This window comes from Pimephales promelas, chromosome 21, assembly GCF_988280905.1.
Source record: "Pimephales promelas chromosome 21, fPimPro1.hap1.1, whole genome shotgun sequence".
NCBI lineage: Eukaryota > Metazoa > Chordata > Actinopteri > Cypriniformes > Leuciscidae > Pimephales > Pimephales promelas.
The window spans coordinates 11386262-11407274 of NC_142789.1; the positions used below are offsets into that span (position 1 = coordinate 11386262).

The following is a 21013-nucleotide window of genomic DNA, read 5'->3' on the forward strand; positions in this document are numbered from 1 at the left end:
AGCATTTAGAAAAATCATGTTAATAGAGTTTATTCACTAGGGGGCGCTGTAGTGCCATAGTCATACATGTGCTGGCATTCAAAGAAGCAAAAACAACAACAACAACAGAACCACCACATTTAACTTGAATGAATTTAACAGAAATATTGCACATGTATTCATTAGATGGACTGGAGCCTAAAACCATGTGAAGAAAATATATATAACATTTTTTTTTTTTTCAGATTTTGACTGCAAAATTAGTCGGAGAATGTTGGTGGAACTTGTTTACATAGGAGTAGTTGGCAAACAAGTCGAGGCAATCAGTTGTTTTGCTCTTACTCTTGGCTGATTATAGATGTATAATTTGATTGTTTTTTTTTTTAATCTAACTTTTTTCCCCCACAATTACTAGACTAGTGTTTTCCAACCTTTTTTTGTCTTAAGTGTCCCAACAAATTAATAAGGCTCAAGTACACCTTCATAAACACCAAACATTCAGCATATACTTATAAAGTCAGTCATTATTTATGTTGAAAAAAAAGGAAATAATAAAAAAATAATACTGTGATTGTAAAACTGACTCAGCAGATGTACAAAGCGCTATTTCCTATCCTTTTCCATAATGTTTGATTTTCTTAAAAGTGAGAGGTGATAAAAAAATCATGAAATTAATATCAATTAGATTTTTTTTTGTTTTTTATTTTTATTTTTTTCAGCACCATTGTTTGGGAATCACTCTCCAGGCTCTTGAATCTTGTAGCAAATCTTATATTCTACAAAAATGTAATACATATTTTTGACTATATGAAACATCTCTACTAAAATCAAGCATTGTATTAAATATTTTGAATATTAGTGTATTATCATTATTTTTATTATTAGATTACAGAATACACCTATTAAGTTAATTTTGATAATCCAGACTATTATTGAAACAAAACTCTTTGTTTCAATACTAGTGATGACGACATAACTTACAATGTATAATCTTTAAGTAGATAGACAATTCTCAATATCACATATACAATACTGCAATAAACTCCAGAGCAACTTTTTGAATCCTCAAAATTCAATACAAAATGAATATTCTATTAATAATTTACATTTTTCAGTAAAAAGCAAGATTCAACATTATTTCAAAACGGAGACCACTTCATTACTTAAGAACCTGGCTCTGTAATTATACTTTTCTGCATTTGTTTTATTCCTCATATAAAAAGCAAGCTGACCTGTCAATTTAAGCACTGATGAAGGTCATTGAATAATCTGCACTAGTTTGATGTTTTATTTTCATTTTTATAAATGTGTATTTTTATAAGAATAAAGGATGATAGTTAAATGTTACTGTTAATCTACTGGGCGGAGAAAGAGATAAAGACAGTTTTCATTGTTGAATTTGCGTGAGCTTCTCTGTAGAAGTGAATGCATACAATTCACCCCAAGCAGGCAAGATGCTCTCCACACCAACTCTATTTCCACCATGCCAGTTGATTCTAAACAGCCAGCAAAACTGTGAATGAGGTGCCCATCCGTGTTTCACGTTCACTGACTTTATATTGTGAGGTGGCGCAAGTAGTGTGTCTGGAAGTGCATACTAGTCCATTATTAAGTCATCTTTGTCTGAAGATGATTTCAGGTGTGTCGATGATGATTCATTAGCTCTCCTGGTTGGCGTACATGCCCGCCTCCCACTGCAGGGCTCGTTGGTTTTTATGTCTTGTTACACGGGTGGCCTCTACAACCTGCGGAGAAACCACTGTTACACAACATGATCAAACTCTTTATCAGAGGGCACTTGACATAGAAAAGCTCATCTCACCTCGTTGTTTACGGCATCAACAGGTTGGATCCCAGCGTACTGAGAAAGAACGAGGAGAGAAACATTTATAAAGAGAAACATTAAATGTCTCATTGTTAAAACTGTATCTATTGTATATATGTATTTTTAATAAATGTATTATATTATTCAATGATTCATTACTTTTACATTATTTGGGATTTGAAATGACATTAAAGGGATAGTTCACCCAAAAATGAAAATTACCCCATTATTTACTCTCAAGCCATCCTAGGGGTACATGACAAAAGCTAGTTATTTTAGTCGATGAAGGTTTAAATATGGGTATTTTTCTGACACAAACACATCGCTTCACTTCTGAAGGCCTTAAAGGAGTAGTTCATTTTAAAAAAACGAGCAATAGTTTTGCTTGATAAGACCCTTATTCATCATCTGAAATCGTTTAAAGGAGAACTCCGGTGCAAAATGAACCTTTGGTCTAATTACACATTGTTACCTAGTCAACCGTTATCTGAGATTTGTTTTCATGATTGCCGAATGTAAATAGTTTTATCTCTAAAAACAGTTTAGCCTATAATGCTAGTAGTAAAACGCTAGTAGATAGGGCATAGAGTAATGACAAATAAAAATCGCTTGTTATTACCACTAACAAGGCTCAAAATAGCCCCACAGTAACACGGTAGCATAATAAGGGTCCCTACATTCAAACCGAAGCATTGAGAACTTTGTCAGTGTCCATACAGTTTAATAAGAAGATATTTTATACATACAGTCAACTTCGCGAATACAGGAAGAAGACATCTTTGAAAAATAGTCTCTACCAGTCGATCTGCGAACGCCGATCCAAGTGCGCTGAACTGTGCAGAATCTCATATGGTCCGTTGTTTCCGGAAGAAACACAAACACGAACCATTTTCTTCTCTTCAATATGTACATGTAGACTACTGTTCGCGCTCACCTTATCACCTTATTCACATCTCACATTCACATCACATTTTGCAAAGATGGCATTTTCCTGTTTTTGCGAAGTTGACTGTATACAGGGCCGGATTAAGAGTTCAGAGGCCCCTGGGCACAATGTCTTGTAGGCCCCCTCTTAAGCAGGCCAAATGTATATTTTGTCCAAGGACATTTTAATATGGCATTTACAGTTTTACTAATTAAAGGATTAGTTCACTTTTGAAAAAACTTTTGCTGATAATTTACTCACCCCCATGTCATCCAAGATGTCCATGTCTTTCTTTCCTCAGTCGAAAAGAAATTTAGGTTTTTGATGAAAACATTCCAGGATTTTTCTCCATATAATGGACTTCAATGGGAACCGGATGGTTCAAGGTCCAAAAGACAGTTAATAACTGTTTCAGATGCAGCTTCAAATGTCTTTAAACGACACCAGACGATGAATAAGGGTCTTATCATGCGAAACGATCGGTTATTTCAAAGCTTATTCCAAAAATGTAACTTTTCTAAGGACAAATGCTAGCCTTACTCTATTCTGTGAGGCGCGTTTGCAACGTCACGTAATACGTAATTACGTTCAAAAGGTCACGGGCGACGTAGCCGGAAGTACAGAATCAAAATCGTCCGACATCGTTGTTTACCTTTCCTTTTTTGTAAACGGCGTTTGAGTTAGTTTGCACGTTCAACCTATGCGTTCAACTTGTAAACACTCTGACTCTGTACTTCCGGCTACGTCGCCCGTGACCTTTTGAACGTAATTACGTATTACGTGACGTTGCAAACGCGCCTCACAGAATAGAGTAAGGCTAGCATTTGTCCTTAGAAAAGTTACATTTTTGGAATAAGCTTTGAAATAACCGATCGTTTCGCATGATAAGACCCTTATTCATTGTCTGGTGTCGTTTAAAGACATTTGAAGCTGCATCTGAAACTGTTATTAACTGTCTTTTGGACCTTGAACCATCCGGTTCCCATTGAAGTCCATTATATGGAGAAAAATCCTGGAATGTTTTCATCAAAAACCTAAATTTCTTTTCGACTGAGGAAAGAAAGACATGGACATCTTGGATGACATGGGGGTGAGTAAATTATCAGCAAAAGTTTTTTCAAAAGTGAACTAATCCTTTAACTTTGTTGAACTATGCTGGAGTAAAGTTCATAAATGTTTGTTCTTTCCTATTGGAATTTGTAAAACTACGTTGGGTGGACCCTTAATATAGGCTAGCATTTATAGTTTTACTGATTTACTGTTCCTCTAGGGGGGTTTGGGGGCATGGTCCCCCGCAAGAAAATGTTGTCAATTTTAAGGTTAAATGCATCAATCTTGTGCTCTTTGAGAGATCAAAATGAAGAGCTTCAACCCATGAACTGCTCGTTGAACAAAGAAAATGCATTGATTTGTACCAGGACAATAAACAGGGCTCAAACATCTTTTTAGTTGAGTCTCAGTCTAAATTACATTATCAATGGAGTTTTAGGATCCCAAACAATTAGTATAATAATGTAATAATGATTTATATAATTATTATAATGTCGTAAAATCCATATAGCCTATAAATGTACTATATAAATAAAAATTTAAAATATATAAAATATTTCAAAAGTATATTTTAGTCTACATTACACTATAATATAGGAAAATTTAAATACTTTTGTCCTTATTTCTTCACTTGCAAGAAATAAACCCTTGAGCTTGTATTTAGGAGAAAAGACCATCCTGATCGTGTGAGCAAAGTGCATACTTTTCTTTAAATCACCCAGCACTGATGCCTATTCTTAAAGTCATGTGCTGTTTTATAAACGCAAAAAGCCATGCCATGGTTCCGATTTTAGTTAGTTGGGAAAATAACACGCTAGAGACATATGTTAGGTTAAACATTTTACATCTCATATGTGTTGGGAAAAGGGAGAAGAGACTTCGGCAAAAGGCGGATTTGAATTCGGGTCCGAGCGCTGCGGATCAAAAGCTCATTCATGCGCTCAGCGCGTTACGACCTACGCCACTTTAGCTGTGACGTGATCGTCGTCTTTTTTCATAAAAACATACGCTCCGTTTTATCAAACCGTTCCTCGCAGCCTCGAAACACTACCGGCCCACCGGGGAAACTCCCGACTCTCCCGATTTCCACTCCGCCACTGGTGCCCAGGGCCCCTTAGATGTCGTGGGCCCCTGGGCAAGTGCCCAGTTGGCCCAATGGTTAATCCGGCCCTGTATGTATAAAATATCTTCTTATTAAACTGTATGGACACTGACAAAGTTCTCAATGCTTCGGTTTGAATGTAGGGACCCTTATTATGCTACCGTGTTACTGTGGGGCTATTTTGAGCCTTGTTAGTGGTAATTACAAGCAATTTTTATTTGTCATTACTCTATGCCCTATCTACTAGCGTTATACTAGCATTATAGGCTAAACTGTTTTTAGAGATAAAACTATTTACATTCGGCAATCATGAAAACAAATCTCAGATAACGGTTGAGTAGGTAACAATGTGTAATTAGACCGAAGGTTCATTTTGAACCTTTGAACAGGTTGCACTGAAACTGTCTTTTGTACTTTGAACCGTTTGGTTCCCATTGAAGTCCATTATATGGAGAAAAATCTTGGAATGTTTTCATCAAAAACCTTCATTTCTTTTCGACTGAAGAAAGAATGACAATTGGATGACATGGGGGTGAGTAAATTATCAGCAAAAGTTTTTTTTTAAGTGAACTACTCCTTTAAAGTCCAAATGAGAGTTTCAGTGCAGCTTCAAAGGGCTTTAAACAACACCAGACAATGAATAAGGGTCTTATCTAGCGAAACAATCGGTCATTTAAAAAAATAAATAAAAAACATTGTTTTATAAACACAAATGCTTGCCTTGCTCTGTTCTGTGATGTCTGTGGCTCTCCTGTTCGAACTTGTTCATCAAAATGAACGAATCTTTTTTCAAATCATTTGGTTCATTCAACGTACGAAATGAACGAAATGACTTGAAAAAAGATTCTTTCATTTCGATGAACTTTGAATGAGTTTGAAGAGGACTTTGAACAGGAGAGTCATGAATGCACATCACAGAACAGAGCAAGGCGAGCATTTGTGCTTATAAAATTTAAAGCTTTTTATTGTTTTTTTAAATGACCGATCGTGTCGCTAGATAAAACCCTTATTCATCGTCTGATATTGTTCAAAGCCATTTGAAGCTGCACTGAAACTCTCATTTGTACCTTGAACAGTTTGGTGCCCAGTGAAGTCCATTTTATGGAGAAATGTCCTGGAATGTTTTCATCAAAAACCTTGGGTTAGTTCACCCAAAAATGAAAATGATGTCATTAATGACTCACCCTCATGTCGTTCCAAGCCTGTGAGACCTCAGTTCATTTTCGGAACACAGTTTAAAGACCCCCTATCATAGCATTTGAAATGTTCCTATTTTTGTTTTAGGAGTTCCCAAAAACAGTTTAACATGCGGGCAAGGATAAAAAAACACTTTATTTGTCTTATAATATGCATTTATTTTTAACTAATTTGCTCACCGACTCCCAAATGATTCGTACAACGACTCATTTTTCCAAACCACTCCTTTGCGTGACGCTAATCGGCGGTGATTGGTCAGATGACAGACCCTGTCAGTTATTGTTTGTTAGCATAATGCATAAACATATTGATAAAGCACTGCAGTACTACAAGACGCTCTATTCATTATGACAACTCCAATAACAGCGACAAACATTTCACATTGGAGACCTAGAAGCTGCGCTGAGTGTAACTTGCGCACACAAACACACATACTTATTGCGCCTTCCCTCCTCGCACCCGACGCTACAAAACCGTTCAAAACCCCTAAAAGCAACAATTATTAATAATACTTACAGGTTTTGATTCGGAGGAGGAAGCTGATCCATATACACTGGGTAAGTAAATTAGCCCTCCTTCAGGAATAACCGCTTGCGAATCCACATTTGAATTCATTTATGTTTTTGAACGATTCGTCATTACAATGAGAACACAATCAGGCTATACTGTTGTGGTATCATTGCAAATATGAACTCTAACCACAGATTCTTCACATGCTCGTCCCTGGTAAATGAAAACAAAGTGGCTGAACTATCTTTGCATTGTAGAACACAGCGTCTTCTCGACATGATGCTATGATGAAGTATTTGAATGTGTAGACTTTAAGTTTACACTTCCGTCTGCGCGCGCAGTAACTGGGCGCGGCCAATGACCTCTCTACGTCACGATGTAACAGCTAATGACTCGTTTCAAAAACAATTCATTTCATAGACTCAGAGTCGACTCTCACTTTTGAAAGACAATAACTTTATATACGGTGCACTTTCAGATATAAATCTTTGCAGGATGTTTTCATTCCCTTAGAGCTATATTCCACATCATATGAACAGTCATTTTCAAAAATCCATGATAGGGGCTCTTTAAGGTATTTTAGATTTAGTCGGAGAGCTTTCTGTTCCTCCATTGAAAATGTATGTACCTTATACTGTCCTTGTCCATAAAGGCAATACAGACATCATCAAAGTAGTCCATGTGACATGAGTGGGTTAGTTCGAATTTTTTAAAGCATCGAAAATAATGTTTGGTCCAAACATCGCAAAAACAACGACTTTATTCAGCATTGTATTCTCTTCCGGTTCTGTTATCATTGCTCGTTCATGATTCCAATGACGCTGCTGACGTATTATCTTGCGCGCCCAATTAGGACGATTAGGACATCCGCGACATGCACACTTACGAACCATTTTTAAAAAATATTGCAATACCAAAATACAAACAATGTAGAAAAGCTTGAATACAGCGCGCGTGAGACTGTATGAGACTGTAAACGAAGCTCGGGCGCACAAGATAACATGTCAGAAGCGTCATTGGAATCGTGAATGAGCAATGACAACAGAACCGGAAGAGAATACAATGCTAAATAAAGTCGTTGTTTTTGCTATGTTTGGACCAAAAAGTATTTCCGATGCTTCAAAAAATTCGAACTAACCTACTCATGTCACACGGACTACTTTGATGATGTCTGTATTGCCTTTATGGACAAAGACAGTATAAGGTACATACATTTTCAATGGAGGAACAGAAAGCTCGCCAAAATATCTAAAATAGCTAAATCCAAAATATCTTAAACTGTGTTCCGAAGATGAACGGAGGTCTGCGGGCTTGGAACGACATGAGGGTAAGTCATTAATGACATAATTTTCATGAATTTCATTTTTGGGTGAACTATCCACATTAGATGATTAAATGATGGCACTTTTTTTTTTTTTGGATGAACTATCCCTTTAAGGGCTATTTAATTTGCTTTGTGACATCAAACTGTTTCCTGAAAGAAACATGGTAAATGAGAAATTCAGCAGATTGAGTTCACTTACTGCACTTTCTTCCAGCTTCAGTTTGACACGTCTGTCCTCAAAGTCCTTTAGCAGTGTCTCAGTCAGACCTTTCTGGGAGACAGGTGATGACACATCGGCAAGTGTGCTCAAGGGCTTGATGGGGGTTGCTCGGGAAACAGTTGGGGACATAGGTTTTTGGCTTCCCCATGGCTGGGGTGTCATAATTGACATTGAGGGCAGTCTGGAACTGGGTCGTTGTGAGGACAACTGTAGACTTTTATCTGGAGAGATAAAGCAAAGCAAGAGATTATGATTATGATTCATTCACCATCTTAAACAAGTCATTCGTTTCCCAATTCCTTTTCTCTGGATTACAGTTACAATTTTTGAATACTGCTTCATGTTTTCCATGGAGCATTTTTTAAATAATTACATCTAAACACATACTATATATCTGTTGAAATCTACTCTCAATTTCATTGTGGACTACAGATTCTGTACTGATAAGTGTAACCTTGGCCTGACATGAATCCATGGTTTATAGGTAGAGGGCCAAGCACCAGCACAAATTATATTCGAAAACAAGACAATAGCATGTGTGCATTGGATTGTCTGAAAAACAGTCTTTAATTTGAAATGTGCATTTACATCCATAAAGTAAATGATTAATCATTTTTCAGTGAAGCAGAATGCCATGTCATGTCCAAAGTTCAGAAACTAAGTTGGTAATTCTTTTTCATTCCTTGGTGCTGCTGACATCCATAAACATTTAACACTTAAGTTAATCAGTTAGCTATAAAGAAGAAAGTTATGAAACACATTTCCCCCAAACATTGTCGAGAATAATAAGACAACAGACAATAGTGCCTATATGCAGTCCCCCTTTGCCCATTTGTTATGTTTATGTTTGCCATGTATTGAGTGCAGTGAGACTGAACAGTTTTACCTGCCATGGATAATCGAGAGACAGAGAAAGTGTCCAGACTCCAGGAATAAGGGTAACCACGATCAGACTTCTTTTCTGGAATTACAGAATCCACTTCTGCTATGTCCCCATGTGGAGTTTGTGGTGAGAATACAGTTTCCTCACTACTATATAATGGAGACCTGGGTTCAGAGGAAGTAAGCACTGAAGCCTTGGGTGCTGAGGTGAGTACTGAGAAAGAGTCTCTCAGATCTTGGAGCTCTTGTTCACGCCTGAGGTCCTCTTCAATTTCCTGGCGGATGCTGTCTGGGGCATTCTGCATTTTGGGGCTCCAGTTGGTGTGCTCAAGGTGAGATCTCCTTTTAGGAGTGTACCAACTATTTTTTGTGGGATCCAGTGGGGACGGAATTTTTGGAGAGTATAATCTGTTCTTTCCTAACATTCTGTTGTCGTTTTCTGCAATCCAGGGTGGCTCTTTTTCTGTAATGAGTTTATTAGTTTGGCTGTCAACACCATTTTCTTTGTATACCCTTACTTCAGAATGGTTGTTTTCCCCAGAATATGCACTCATTTGGGCTTGGTTTCCAAAAGTGCTGCTGTCAGTGTTTCTTTGAACCATGGATTCATCAGGATGTCGATGAGGACAGCAAGGCGAAAGAACCTCCTTTGGATCTAAGATGTCACCTTCATCTACTAGTACAGGTTGCTCTGTAATCCACATATCATTTTCAGAGACTGTTATTTGCTCTACATCATTTGAGGGACTTTCTCTTAAACTTGTCCTCATAGATGTGATTAGAATTTCATTGGGTTGTGAAGCAAATGACTTCTTGTCCTGTACTTGGTTCTCTCGAATGTGGTGACTTGAAACACGCTGTGAGTTATGTCTCTGTTTCTCAAGTTCAAGCTCTCTCTGAATAAGGAAACTCACTCTGTTTGTTTCTTTGGCTTTTGCAGCTTTCACCTGTGAAGACGACATGGTCAGAATTGGCTTTGTCCTAATCTCCACCATCTCTGAATTGTCTGAGCGCAAGATACCCCTGGATCGCCTTAGACTCTCTTCACGTTGTTGGGAAATTCTGATTTCCCTTTGAATGGGAGTCTCATCTGTCAAGCTACTTTCCATCTCTGAAATGGAAGGTTCGTTCAAAACGCTCCAATTATTGGTGTAGCCTTCACTTTGGTCACCAAGACCAGAATCAACATCATATATGGAACCACTCACATCTTCTGGAGCCTCAGTCACAGTTACAGTCTTTACTTCTGCCTCTTGTTGTGTTGATAATGGGATCTTCTTTTCCTCTAGGCTGTTCTCTTTGCTTACTTGTTTTGGAGTGAAGATGTTGGCTGTTGAGGATAGAGATTGTCCTCGCAATTTAGGGGAGTAAGGGAGCTGCTGAGGGCTCTGTAGGAAGGGGTTCTGTTTTGATCTTTCCATCATTAAAAACTGCTTTCGTGCTGCATTGAAATCAATTTGCTCATTGTCTATGGTGCCAGGCTCAACCCTGGCCTGTTCGGTCTTTTCACTCACTGGTTTGTAGCGTAGACTAAACCCATCTAGGAGTCTTTGTGGCATGTTACTGAGGTGCAGATTTTCCAAGGCACTCCACTGCTCTTTAAGGGCAGGGCTATTCTTGGGTGCCTGATTCCGGATGATCTCAATTCGATCTTGATTTTCCTCCTCTTCACTCACTGTGGAGGCATCCATCACTCTGTAAAGGTCATCTCCGTTAGTTTCTTCGAATAGCCTTCCGGGTCTCTTTTCCTCTGTGTACGCCTGCAGTTTAAACGTGCTCTTCTCCTTCAAGGTATTCAGTTTGGCCTGTCTTTTTGGAGAAATCATGTAGACTTCATTCATCTCTGCTTCTGGGCTTGCTGGGTCATCTACGAAGGAATAGAACCCAACATGTGAGCCTGTGCTGCTGGCAGTTCCAGGGCTGCCGGGGTTGCTTGGGGTACTGGCAATCCAGTCCTCACTGTCACTTCCATTCTCAGACACAGACACTTGTTGAGCCTTGACCATCATGTCTGGGGTGCTTTTACCACTGCCAGATGATCCCTTCACAGTGGGCTGCATGCCTGTTACTGTTACGCTTTCCAAACTGAACCTGAGAGAGTCACCATCCTCACTGCTACTCCATGTGTTCTCTAGTGACTGTGGTTGACCAGTAGGGCTCAATATGGAGCGCAAATCCGACTGCTCTAGCTTAGGGGAGAAGGGCTTTATTACCCAACGCTTTGGGCTGCTGGTCATGGGGACTGGTGGATGGTTTGAGGCAGGCCTGGGAAGTAGAGTTCTCAGAGAAGGTTGGGAATGAATCACAGCCTGCTCCTCTACTGAGGGGTTTGTGGATGAATCATATAGGTTGACCGTCACAGTTGAAGCCCGTCTCTGGGTAACAAAAAGAAAAAAAAAAAAACGAAAGAAAACAGATTTACTACTGTTAGCGTGTGGAGAGTATCAGATGTTTGACTCATATTGTGTGTAGTGTGTAAGTAAAAGTGACTAAGAATCTCCAGATGTGTAACATGCATGGTTTAAGATGTCTTAGCTTAAAAGGTTTAGCAAGTTGTGTCTAATGAGTTGAAAACATTTACAATGTACATTTAGAACTTTTATGAAAAATTTTACACTCATTACATTAAACAGAAAGTCATTATAATTTAAAATAAGGACTTTCTGTCATTCTGTCCATGACTTTCTGGGTGGTGATGGTGCAGTGGATAAGACACATGCCTTTGGTGTGAGAGACCCGGGTTCGAATCCACTACGAGACACCAATGTGTCCCTGAGAAAGACACTTAACCCCTAGTTGCTCCAGAGGCATGCGACCTCTGACATATATAGCAATTGTAAGTCACTTTGTTAAAAACGCTTCAGCTAAATTAATAAATGTAAAAATGTAAATGTAAAACTGTTAAAAATGCATAGAGGGAGATAATACACTTTCACTTTCAATACACTTGCCCCTTGTGAAAAGACACAATAGTTCTTGCAGAGTAACCATGTTTTAACTGTGGTATTTTGTAAAATTTGGTTTAATTTCTTTATGTTGATGGCTAATTTCAAGCTATCACAGTTTTATAATAACTGTTATTTAAGTGGAAACGGTTACTATGGTCAACTTTAATAGTTTTTTTTTTTTTAAACTATAACTACAACTGACATAACTGTTATACAATGCATTTCCTTGATTTACACACATATATATATATATATATATATATATATAATTTCCTTACTATAGTACAATCATGGTAAATTGATATAGTTTCATCAACTCAGCCTACAATTCAGCTAAAAAACAATGTTTCTGTTTGCCTTTTTTACAGTATAAAAAGACCCATCTTCTACTTTGTATTATGACACCTGTCTGTAGTATGAAATTACATATTAAATAATAAAAATGCAATCAATGGGTTATTGAAAAGCTATACATTTTATGATGTTTAATAATAAAATTAGTACATTTTTAATAAAAATATAAAAACTACATTTGTATAATAATTTCTGATGATTTAGTCTAATTTGGGTCTAATAACTTCTGATGAAAAAAGTATTGGAAAATATATACATCCTCAGACGGTGATAGTGATACATGTTGGATGGTGATAAAAAGCTGTCACTCACCTCAAGTTATTGAAGAGATTTGTAATATTCTATATTTTATATAAAATAATTTAGCATTGCGGGAAAAACATTTTCTGTTCTGAGTTACTGCATCAAAACAATAGATAAGACTGTCTACTCTGAACAAGCTTACGTAGTTGTAAGGGAGTTTTGCTTACCGCAAGTGGGTGCCCATGTGTGACATTGTGAACTGTGAACCACTGATAAACTGATTTCCAGGAAACCGCAGCTCTGCCTATGCTGATTGGCTCATACTGTTTGAGGGGTGTCCCAAAATGTGCAGAAAATGCACTGTAGCTTTACAGTGTGTTGACCAAAGCATAGAATGTCATGTTACAGGGAGTCCTAATACAAGCTTTTTATTATTATTCATATTGTTTTAAATGTACCCACTAGATTACAGCTTCATTTCCAGATACAAATGCAATTTCATGATGGTGACCCATATTTTAACAACCACTGATAACAGAACAGCCATGTTTTGATAGATGTTCAGTGGAATGGACTCAACATAAAAAGCACATGAAGCTGCTCTTTTATTTTCTTTCAGACAGATGCAATCGAAGTACTCTATAAAAAAATAATTGTAAGATAACCATATTCAACCTGATCAACCTTTAGCATACAGTGACAATAAAATGGCTGAAAGTGAAAACATTCCCGCCCCCTAAAAAAATCCCACAATTCCCGCCATCTCAATTATAATATTGAAATAAGTACTTTTGTCTTTTAGAAAAACGGCATGTTCAGCTACAAGTTGTACTCTTTTAATTTACTGTTTACAAATGAGTTAGGCATCTTATATTTCCTGTCTCTCTTACAAATGATCTCACACCTTTCAAATGTAGAAATAAGATGAGCTATTTATTCTAACGTAACAAGACTTTCAAAAAACGTTTTAGCCAAAGAAAAAATGGCCAACACTCACCCTCTGACATCAGAAGAGGAATCAGAGCCTGTAGTGTCACATGAAGGAGGCACATCTGTCTTTACTGCACTGACTTGACAAAGTTCAGCTAATATATCATATTTGCAAGCATAGACACACCCCACACCCAGACTGAAAGGGTGCAACAGACTGATAGATTGTGGAATGGGTTTTGAGGAAGAATAGGCACCTGGCAGATTAATATAAAAGCTTATTACTGATCCATCTGTACACAACCATCTGATGGTTAAAATTAGAGATGTTTAACGGGCCTGAATAAATTAATATACATTCTTAACTATGATGTATCCTTATGGACTGTAGTGAGGATGACAACAACAGTGCAATTAAAATTAAAGCTGAAGCTGTTATTTGAGCTGTGCAGTGAGTTGAGGAAAACACTTGAGTCAGAGCAGATAGATGAGTGTAAAATAAAGAGCATGACACTCATATACATTCCAGACTTTATGGCCAAGCAAAGTCATCCCTAGTAACTTTTTAACTAGTCATGTAAAAAAAAAAAAAAAAAATCTATTACTGAGTCCTTTCACCTTTGTGCACAGAAGTTTCTGGGAATTGAAAAATTCAAATCCTGACACCTAGTGGATAAGAACCATAAACTTGGGAATGTCAAGCATGGCAGGGTCCGTTTACATGACACCATTTTAAACTAAAAACTCATTTCAGAACTGAGGGAGACAGAAATGTCAGGTGTAATACCAGTTTTTATCTGACCTTTGTGTAATTGACAGATTTTGTTTTTGATTTCATCGCTTGCTTTTAATTAAGTAAGAAATAAAATGCATAGCTGAACAATAACCACTAATTCTTATTTTTTTAATGACAATTTTATAATTGTTTATGTACTGTGCATTTGTGCAAGTCCTCATGGATTTTATACAATGTAAAAGTTTGAAACATAACAAATGTTTAATGTTTTTGAAAGTCTCTTCTGCTCATCAAGGCTGCATTCATTTAATAAAAAAATGTAGTAAAAACAGTAATATTGTGGAAATAGTATTACAATTTAAAAGAATGTTTTCTATGTGAATATACTATAGTAAACTGTAATGTATTCCTGTGATCAAAGCTGAATTTTCAGCATCATTATACTCAAATAATCATTATACATCATACGTTATTGTCAATAAATACTTTGGAGATGGCCTGAAAAACACACAACCATATATTGTCACATTCGTGTCTTCGAGTCTTCAAGTTTCCTCAGTCAAAACATTTCTGTTTTTTATTCAGCTGCTGCTACAGCCAATAGCTGGATGCCTTTGTCCATATAAGGGATTTGTGGAATGTCACAGAGTGCCGAAGTGATGACGTCACTTTGTAGGACAACTCGGAAAGCGCGGTGCATGGGTTCCCTCAATCGAAGAGCTATGCATTTTCCCCATAGACTTTTGGAAAATCGCAAAAAATAAGAACTGTGTTTAACAAAGAGTTGTGACCCTTACACGTTTTGATTAATTTTACAAGTTAATCCAAAATGTATACATTTTGAAGCCTATAAAGTTTTTAAAAAACCCAAGCAGACACAATAAAGTAAAAAGTAACTCACTTCCGCGTTTTGGCCTACAGAGTGACGTCATAACTTCGGCACTCTATCCACAAGTTTCCTACGCCCCATGAGGCCTTGCGTCAAAAGTGGGCGCGACTTCCGGTTTAAAGTAAACAAAGCGCGACTCGACATGCTTGACACTCGTTCATTCAACAGTTGAAAGTCATTCAAGTTATAGCGATCCAAACTAGCTAACGATGTGGGAACACAACCTCAACGAAATTCAAAAGGGTGAAATAACAGTACCTTTACCCTCCGCAGTAGTTGATTGGGAGTATTATAATAACATTATTAATAATCAATACTCATCAAGGCATGGTGACAGACAGTTGTGTGAGCTGACAAACAATTAAAATAAAAAATACACACTTAGTCATTGTGCTTTGGAGTTTATTCAAAATTATAAATGAATGTGCTGCTTGAAATTACTGGCACATTCGGTATTCTGTCAACACAGGCTTTGATCCTGAGTTTAGGTGCAACATCAGTAGAGAACAGCCAAACACATGCTGATAGAGTTTATAGAATATTAAGAATTTAAACAAATGTACACAGGAAGATTCGTCTTTTGGGAGGTGATGGAAACTACAGTCGTTGGCAGGATCACTCTGATTTCGTTTTCAGCTTCAAAACGATCACGTTTAAGCCACTGAATCAGTTTAGTCCGGTTATACATACAAGCGCGAACAGCACATGTTGTCCCTGACCTCCGTAACGACATCTCTCATAAAGATTTGCGTCTTTAAATAGTAAAATAATTCTCCGAAAAACAGCTAGCCTCTTCGCTAACTAACACACAAAATACCATTGGAATGCTACTTCTGCCGCCTCACCGGAAGTTTCACCCACTTGATTTTTTACAGGAGCGCCCCTCGGAAACTTGTGGATAGATGAATCCGACGAGCGTTCTGTGTAGGCTGCCATCTTGTGGCGACGCCATTACTGAGCTGTTACACCGGCATAGACATATGCACCGGTATATAAACAAAACTCGGTGATAACAGCTACAGCCAGGCAGAATGACTTGTTGGGTTGATGATGTTAGACAGCGGCCTCCAGTCACAGATGAAGGTACAAACGATCTTACAGATTATTTATGAAAATAGCTTGGCAAGCTAGCTAGGCTAACGAGGAAACTATAAAAAGATCTGTCCATTTGGCAACAATAAATAAATAAATGAATGAAATCAAATAAACAAATTCATGTTTTTCATTTGTCTCCATTATTTATCTCATTTTCACATTGCAACGGGCAAGGGTAAGGTAACGTTACAGCTAGAAAGTATACATAATATCGACCAATTAGTGTTTTTAAACCATGGAAAGAGGTCAATTTAACAGCAGGAGAACAATTATGTCGCATAACGTTACATTTAGCTCAGGAAAGCCATTTAATTGCCGTTAATTGAAGCCGTTAATTGAATAGAAAAAATAGCAAGTGAGGAGATTTTGCTGATCACTATATCACACATTTATTATATTTTTTTTTACTTATGTCATTAAAAAATTGTTATTATACGCGAATGTCCGCGTCTTGTACTCGCCCAGGAAATCTGTGTAAACCGTACAGCACCAGACAGGGGCAGTCGACCCGGTGTATTCACAATGTTTTCTCTTCAAAATTGAAATTTTACTGCCACCATTGAAACAATTTATAACGGAAACTGTTTACCCACTCGACATTATACAAGGGGTAACGTTGTAACGTTAGTGACAGTCGTAAATCGCGGGCTGTTTATTCCAGTGGACGCAAGTTGCAACTAAAACAATAGGAGGCAATGGCGCAACGCTACCCAGCAACAGCTCAGTAATGGCGCCCGCTTACTTCCGGTAGTTTCGCCGGATTCGTCTATACGCACAATCGGCTCTGCGTCATGGAATGTCCAACACATTCTCATCCTTTAGCGTCATATAGAACGCTATATGACAAAACGGCGCTATACTACGCACATGGCACCCGTTATTGTTAATATAACACGTGCTGTGAGGGCTAAGTTTAGGTGTGGGGTATGGTCTGCGTGTCATATTCATGCTAAAGGATTTATGACGTCTTGGGTTCTCGTGTTGTATTAATGATAAAGGGTGCCATGTGCGTAGTATAGCGCCGTTTTGTCATATAGCGTTTTATGTGACGCTAAAAGATGAGAACGGGCTGGAATGTCCCTGAATAGGTTCATGCCCACTTTCGGGGGAAAACAAACTAGACTCCCCATTAGGGTTGGGTATCGTTTGAATTTGAACGATTCTGATTCCGATTCCTTGTTTCGATTCCGGTTCCTAACGATTCTCGATTCCGATTCTTTTAAGAGGCAGGGTCAAAAAAGTTTAGCTAACCTTGCTAACCAATGGCCTTTCTGAAGTAAATACTCCTTTCTGAAGGAAATCCTCCTTCTGTAAAAATACTCCTTTTGTCACAAATTTTGCATTTTGCCGAGATTTTGTTATTTTTAGAAAAGTGAAGCCACACTTTGGATCGCCGACGTAAGGTACTCATGTTCGACTCGCGTGGTTATGCCAACACTTCCGGTAGACGCTTCTTCGTTGGTGTTGTTCAGCGGTTTCTTCTTCCGCTCGGCGGACTGTGAATATCGAAACTAGGAATCGAAATTTTAACTTTTGAACGATTCCAGGAAAAACGAAAAGTTAGTCTCGGTTCCAATCGATACTCGATTCTCGATACCCAACCCTACTCCCCATAGACTTCAATACAAAATAATAGCAAAAACCAACGTCCGTACACAACCGACAGGAGTAAATAACTTAAGAAATCACTTATATAAAACATGTCAAGTAATTATACTGTATGTCCACCCTGCCTGCCACAGAGCGTGAAAGATACATACACAAACTTAATTTGGTCAATTTAAAAACATGTCCCTTTATTCTCCCATCGTCAAATTGGTGTAACAACATTTATTTGTACCTCATCGAGTCACCAGGTAAGCCAGTTAATGATTTTATTTCGTTTTTTAAAGTAAAAAACCTTAATGTATATATTATTAATTATGATGATGATGGCAGGTAGCCTGGGCTAGTTGATAATGGGCATAAAAAATGTATCTTTCACGCTCTATGGCAGGCAGGGTGGACATATAATTACTTGACATGTTTTATATAAGTGATTTATTAAGTTATTTACGCCTGTCGGCTGAGTACAGACGTTGGTTTTTGCCGTTATTTTGTATTGAAGTCTATGGGGAGTCTAGTTTGTTTCTCCCAAAAGGGGGCGGGGACTAAATTGACAGTTAAGTTCCCGGATGTGCCGGTTGTGCATTATCACTTCCAGAGCCCGTCTAACGGAGAGCCTTGGCACTTCCTATTAGCCCCGTTGTGTATCATCCTGGTTGCAGTTCCATTAGAAATCCACTGGAGGTGATCGAATGAATGGGAGTCTATGGGGCTAAACGGCTAAAAGTGTCTCTTTCACCTGCTTGTCGTTAAATTAACATAGATTTTATTGTTGATTACGCAAGTTCAATATAGATTATAGGCCAAAAGTCGAATGAACAAGTACTTACGTCCTTTTGAATTCTTACAGGTTAGGCTGTTGTTGGCCGGAACACGGTAGCATTCTGCTATTGTGTGACGTCATCACATTTTTTAACTGATTTTTAGAACAGATAAGTGAACTTAAAAATGCAATTTTCAGCTGAGTGTATTATCTTAGCCCTCCCTTTTGAATGCAACTTTCAAATTACTTTACACAAAATTACATCCAGAGAAAAGTAGATTTATGGGGGTGAAACCCCATTGACTCCCATTCATTCTGCACTTGACCGCGAGCGCCCCCGCATGGACAGAGACGTGTTACTGCAGCCAATCCAGAACCCGGAAGTAACCAGCCAGTGTCAATTCTCTTCAATAGACATTCTCTCTCACTTCTACGAATCCGTTTGGAATTTCTGTGAGAGAGCGCCCTCCAGCGTTGTGAATGAATCACAAATTACATGAGAGTGTTAGTGCTCCATAATGTTCAGATTGCCTCGTTTTGGAAAAGAATAAAACAATAGGTCATGCTATCTTGAAATCTCTTTGAATTAAATCTAGATTTATTCACAATGGCCTCTAAGTGAACACACTTGACCCGCAAAAAATGCGGGGGATGCATTTATGTTTGAGGGGCTGAAAAATGGTAACTTTTGAAAATGGGGTATCAAAATGCAAGATTTTGTAAACAATACTGTTATTGTCTCCATGAAAATGGTTATGCCATGCGCATGCGTGTTACATGTCCAGTAGGCACGTACTGATAGATAGGCACAAAGTGACCGTCAACTAGGGCGTCTTTAATAGTTTTCGTGGATACGTGTGAAATGAATCGCTTTGACAACACATGAAAATGCATAAAAAATATTTAATTCGTGTTTTTTTTTAGGTAAATATCTATTTGCCAAACCACATTAAAATGCATTAGATAAAAATAAAGTAAAATGCAAAAGTATTTGACTTGACTTGTACGTCAACAATGAACATTTGCAGCTATTTAAGCATTAAAATACTAAAACACTAAAATACACTAGTATTGTACCATACACATGTATTTTATTTTATTTACAGATGACTGAAATTCCATTTGTTTAAAACTTTAAATATTTAGTAAACCTGGTCAAGACAGGCTAGTTTATCAATTTATTATTGTAGAATAAAATACTTTTTAACTTTTTTTAAACTTTGTTTTCTAACATACAAGCACTTCTTGAAACACCTTACCTTAAAATCACGATCCAGGCTGTTACACAGCACCTGCCAGGGAGGTGTGTACCTGAACATGCTGCTCGCTGTGCGTCTGAGCTGGTGTTTGCTGCAGTACTACTTGCTTATTAGAGTTCCACAGGAAAACCCAGCATGCAGTTATCTCAACTCAGTCCTAATGAGTCCAGTCTGTGGAGGAAGTTGGGTTAATGAGGAGAGGGGAAAGTGAAAGGAAGAGGGAAATCATTTTCATATAACATAAAATATCATAAAACAATCACCCTCTCAAATGTACAAATACTCTAGTATGTGTATTACAAAATAATGTATATGAATACATTATATTTGCGAAATGTTTTTACTCTCAAAATAAGATATTCTTCCTCTGACTCACCTCATCTTTTGCAGGCCCATGGATACAGCAAGACCATCGTGTTTAATACCGCTGAAAGATACAGTTAAAGCAGGACCTGGCCTACCCATCTGTAATTCTGCAGGGTTCAGTCAGCCACACTTGACACTTTCCCACCCACTACCCATAAAACTTGTGTTTTGGCTCAATTGCTCTGGTAAAGCCCCTCCTCCAATATGGCTGCATGTGTTGTTTACCGTTCTCAGCCAAACCGAGAGGTATCATCTTTAGCGAAAATGCCAAAAATGTATGTGGGGTGACCTGGCCCATGGTCAAAGATTCAGTGCATGCATGCGTGTCCCTGCTGAGGGCAGGGATACCAGTCTGGAATACTGCTATAATCAGCAACCTTAGAACAAAAGCTGAGAATACCACTCTACTATCCAATAATGCAGCTCATAGTTGCTCTCTAGCCTGGTCATTTAGTCATTGACAAAGGAAGTGACAATGCCGCAGTTAGTTCTGAATGGCAGCAGAGTGGCGTTCCTCAGGTCTCGCCACTAGGCCCGCAACGAGTTTGTATTTTAGAAATTAAGAAAAATTCTTTCCTTGCTTAGCAGTTCCCTTACTCCTTGAATTTGTTGCTGTTTGTTTTCGACACAATAAGAAGAATCAGCTCATTCACACATTTAAAGGGGTCATGAACTGGCTTTTAAAATGTTATTATATTGTTGTATGAGGTCAACTTAAGACGTTCGCTTGGTTTTTGCATTCAAAAACATCAAAATGAATAAGTAATAGGCTATTTTGTACCCAAGTTGTGAGCCTTCCTGAAAAACGGTC

General features: G+C 38.0%; 1 protein-coding gene across 2 annotated transcripts; it reads right to left on the reverse strand.

The window, feature by feature from the left end:
- misp (mitotic spindle positioning) lies at window positions 1–13655 on the reverse strand. Of its 2 annotated transcripts, none has more exons than XM_039655694.2 (5): window positions 13557–13655; window positions 9019–11389; window positions 8112–8353; window positions 1802–1840; window positions 1–1724 (listed from the first exon to the last, which is right to left on the reverse strand). In XM_039655694.2, the coding sequence occupies exons 2-5, from the start codon at window positions 11249–11251 to the stop codon at window positions 1638–1640; spliced, it is 2601 nt and encodes an 866-aa protein (XP_039511628.2). In that variant the 5' UTR covers window positions 11252–11389; window positions 13557–13655; the 3' UTR covers window positions 1–1637. The 2 variants fall into 2 exon arrangements, with proteins under 2 accessions (XP_039511628.2, XP_039511627.2); XM_039655693.2 differs by lacking the exon at window positions 13557–13655 and adding an exon at window positions 12629–12785.
- Between the last annotated feature and the right edge of the window lie 7358 nt (window positions 13656–21013).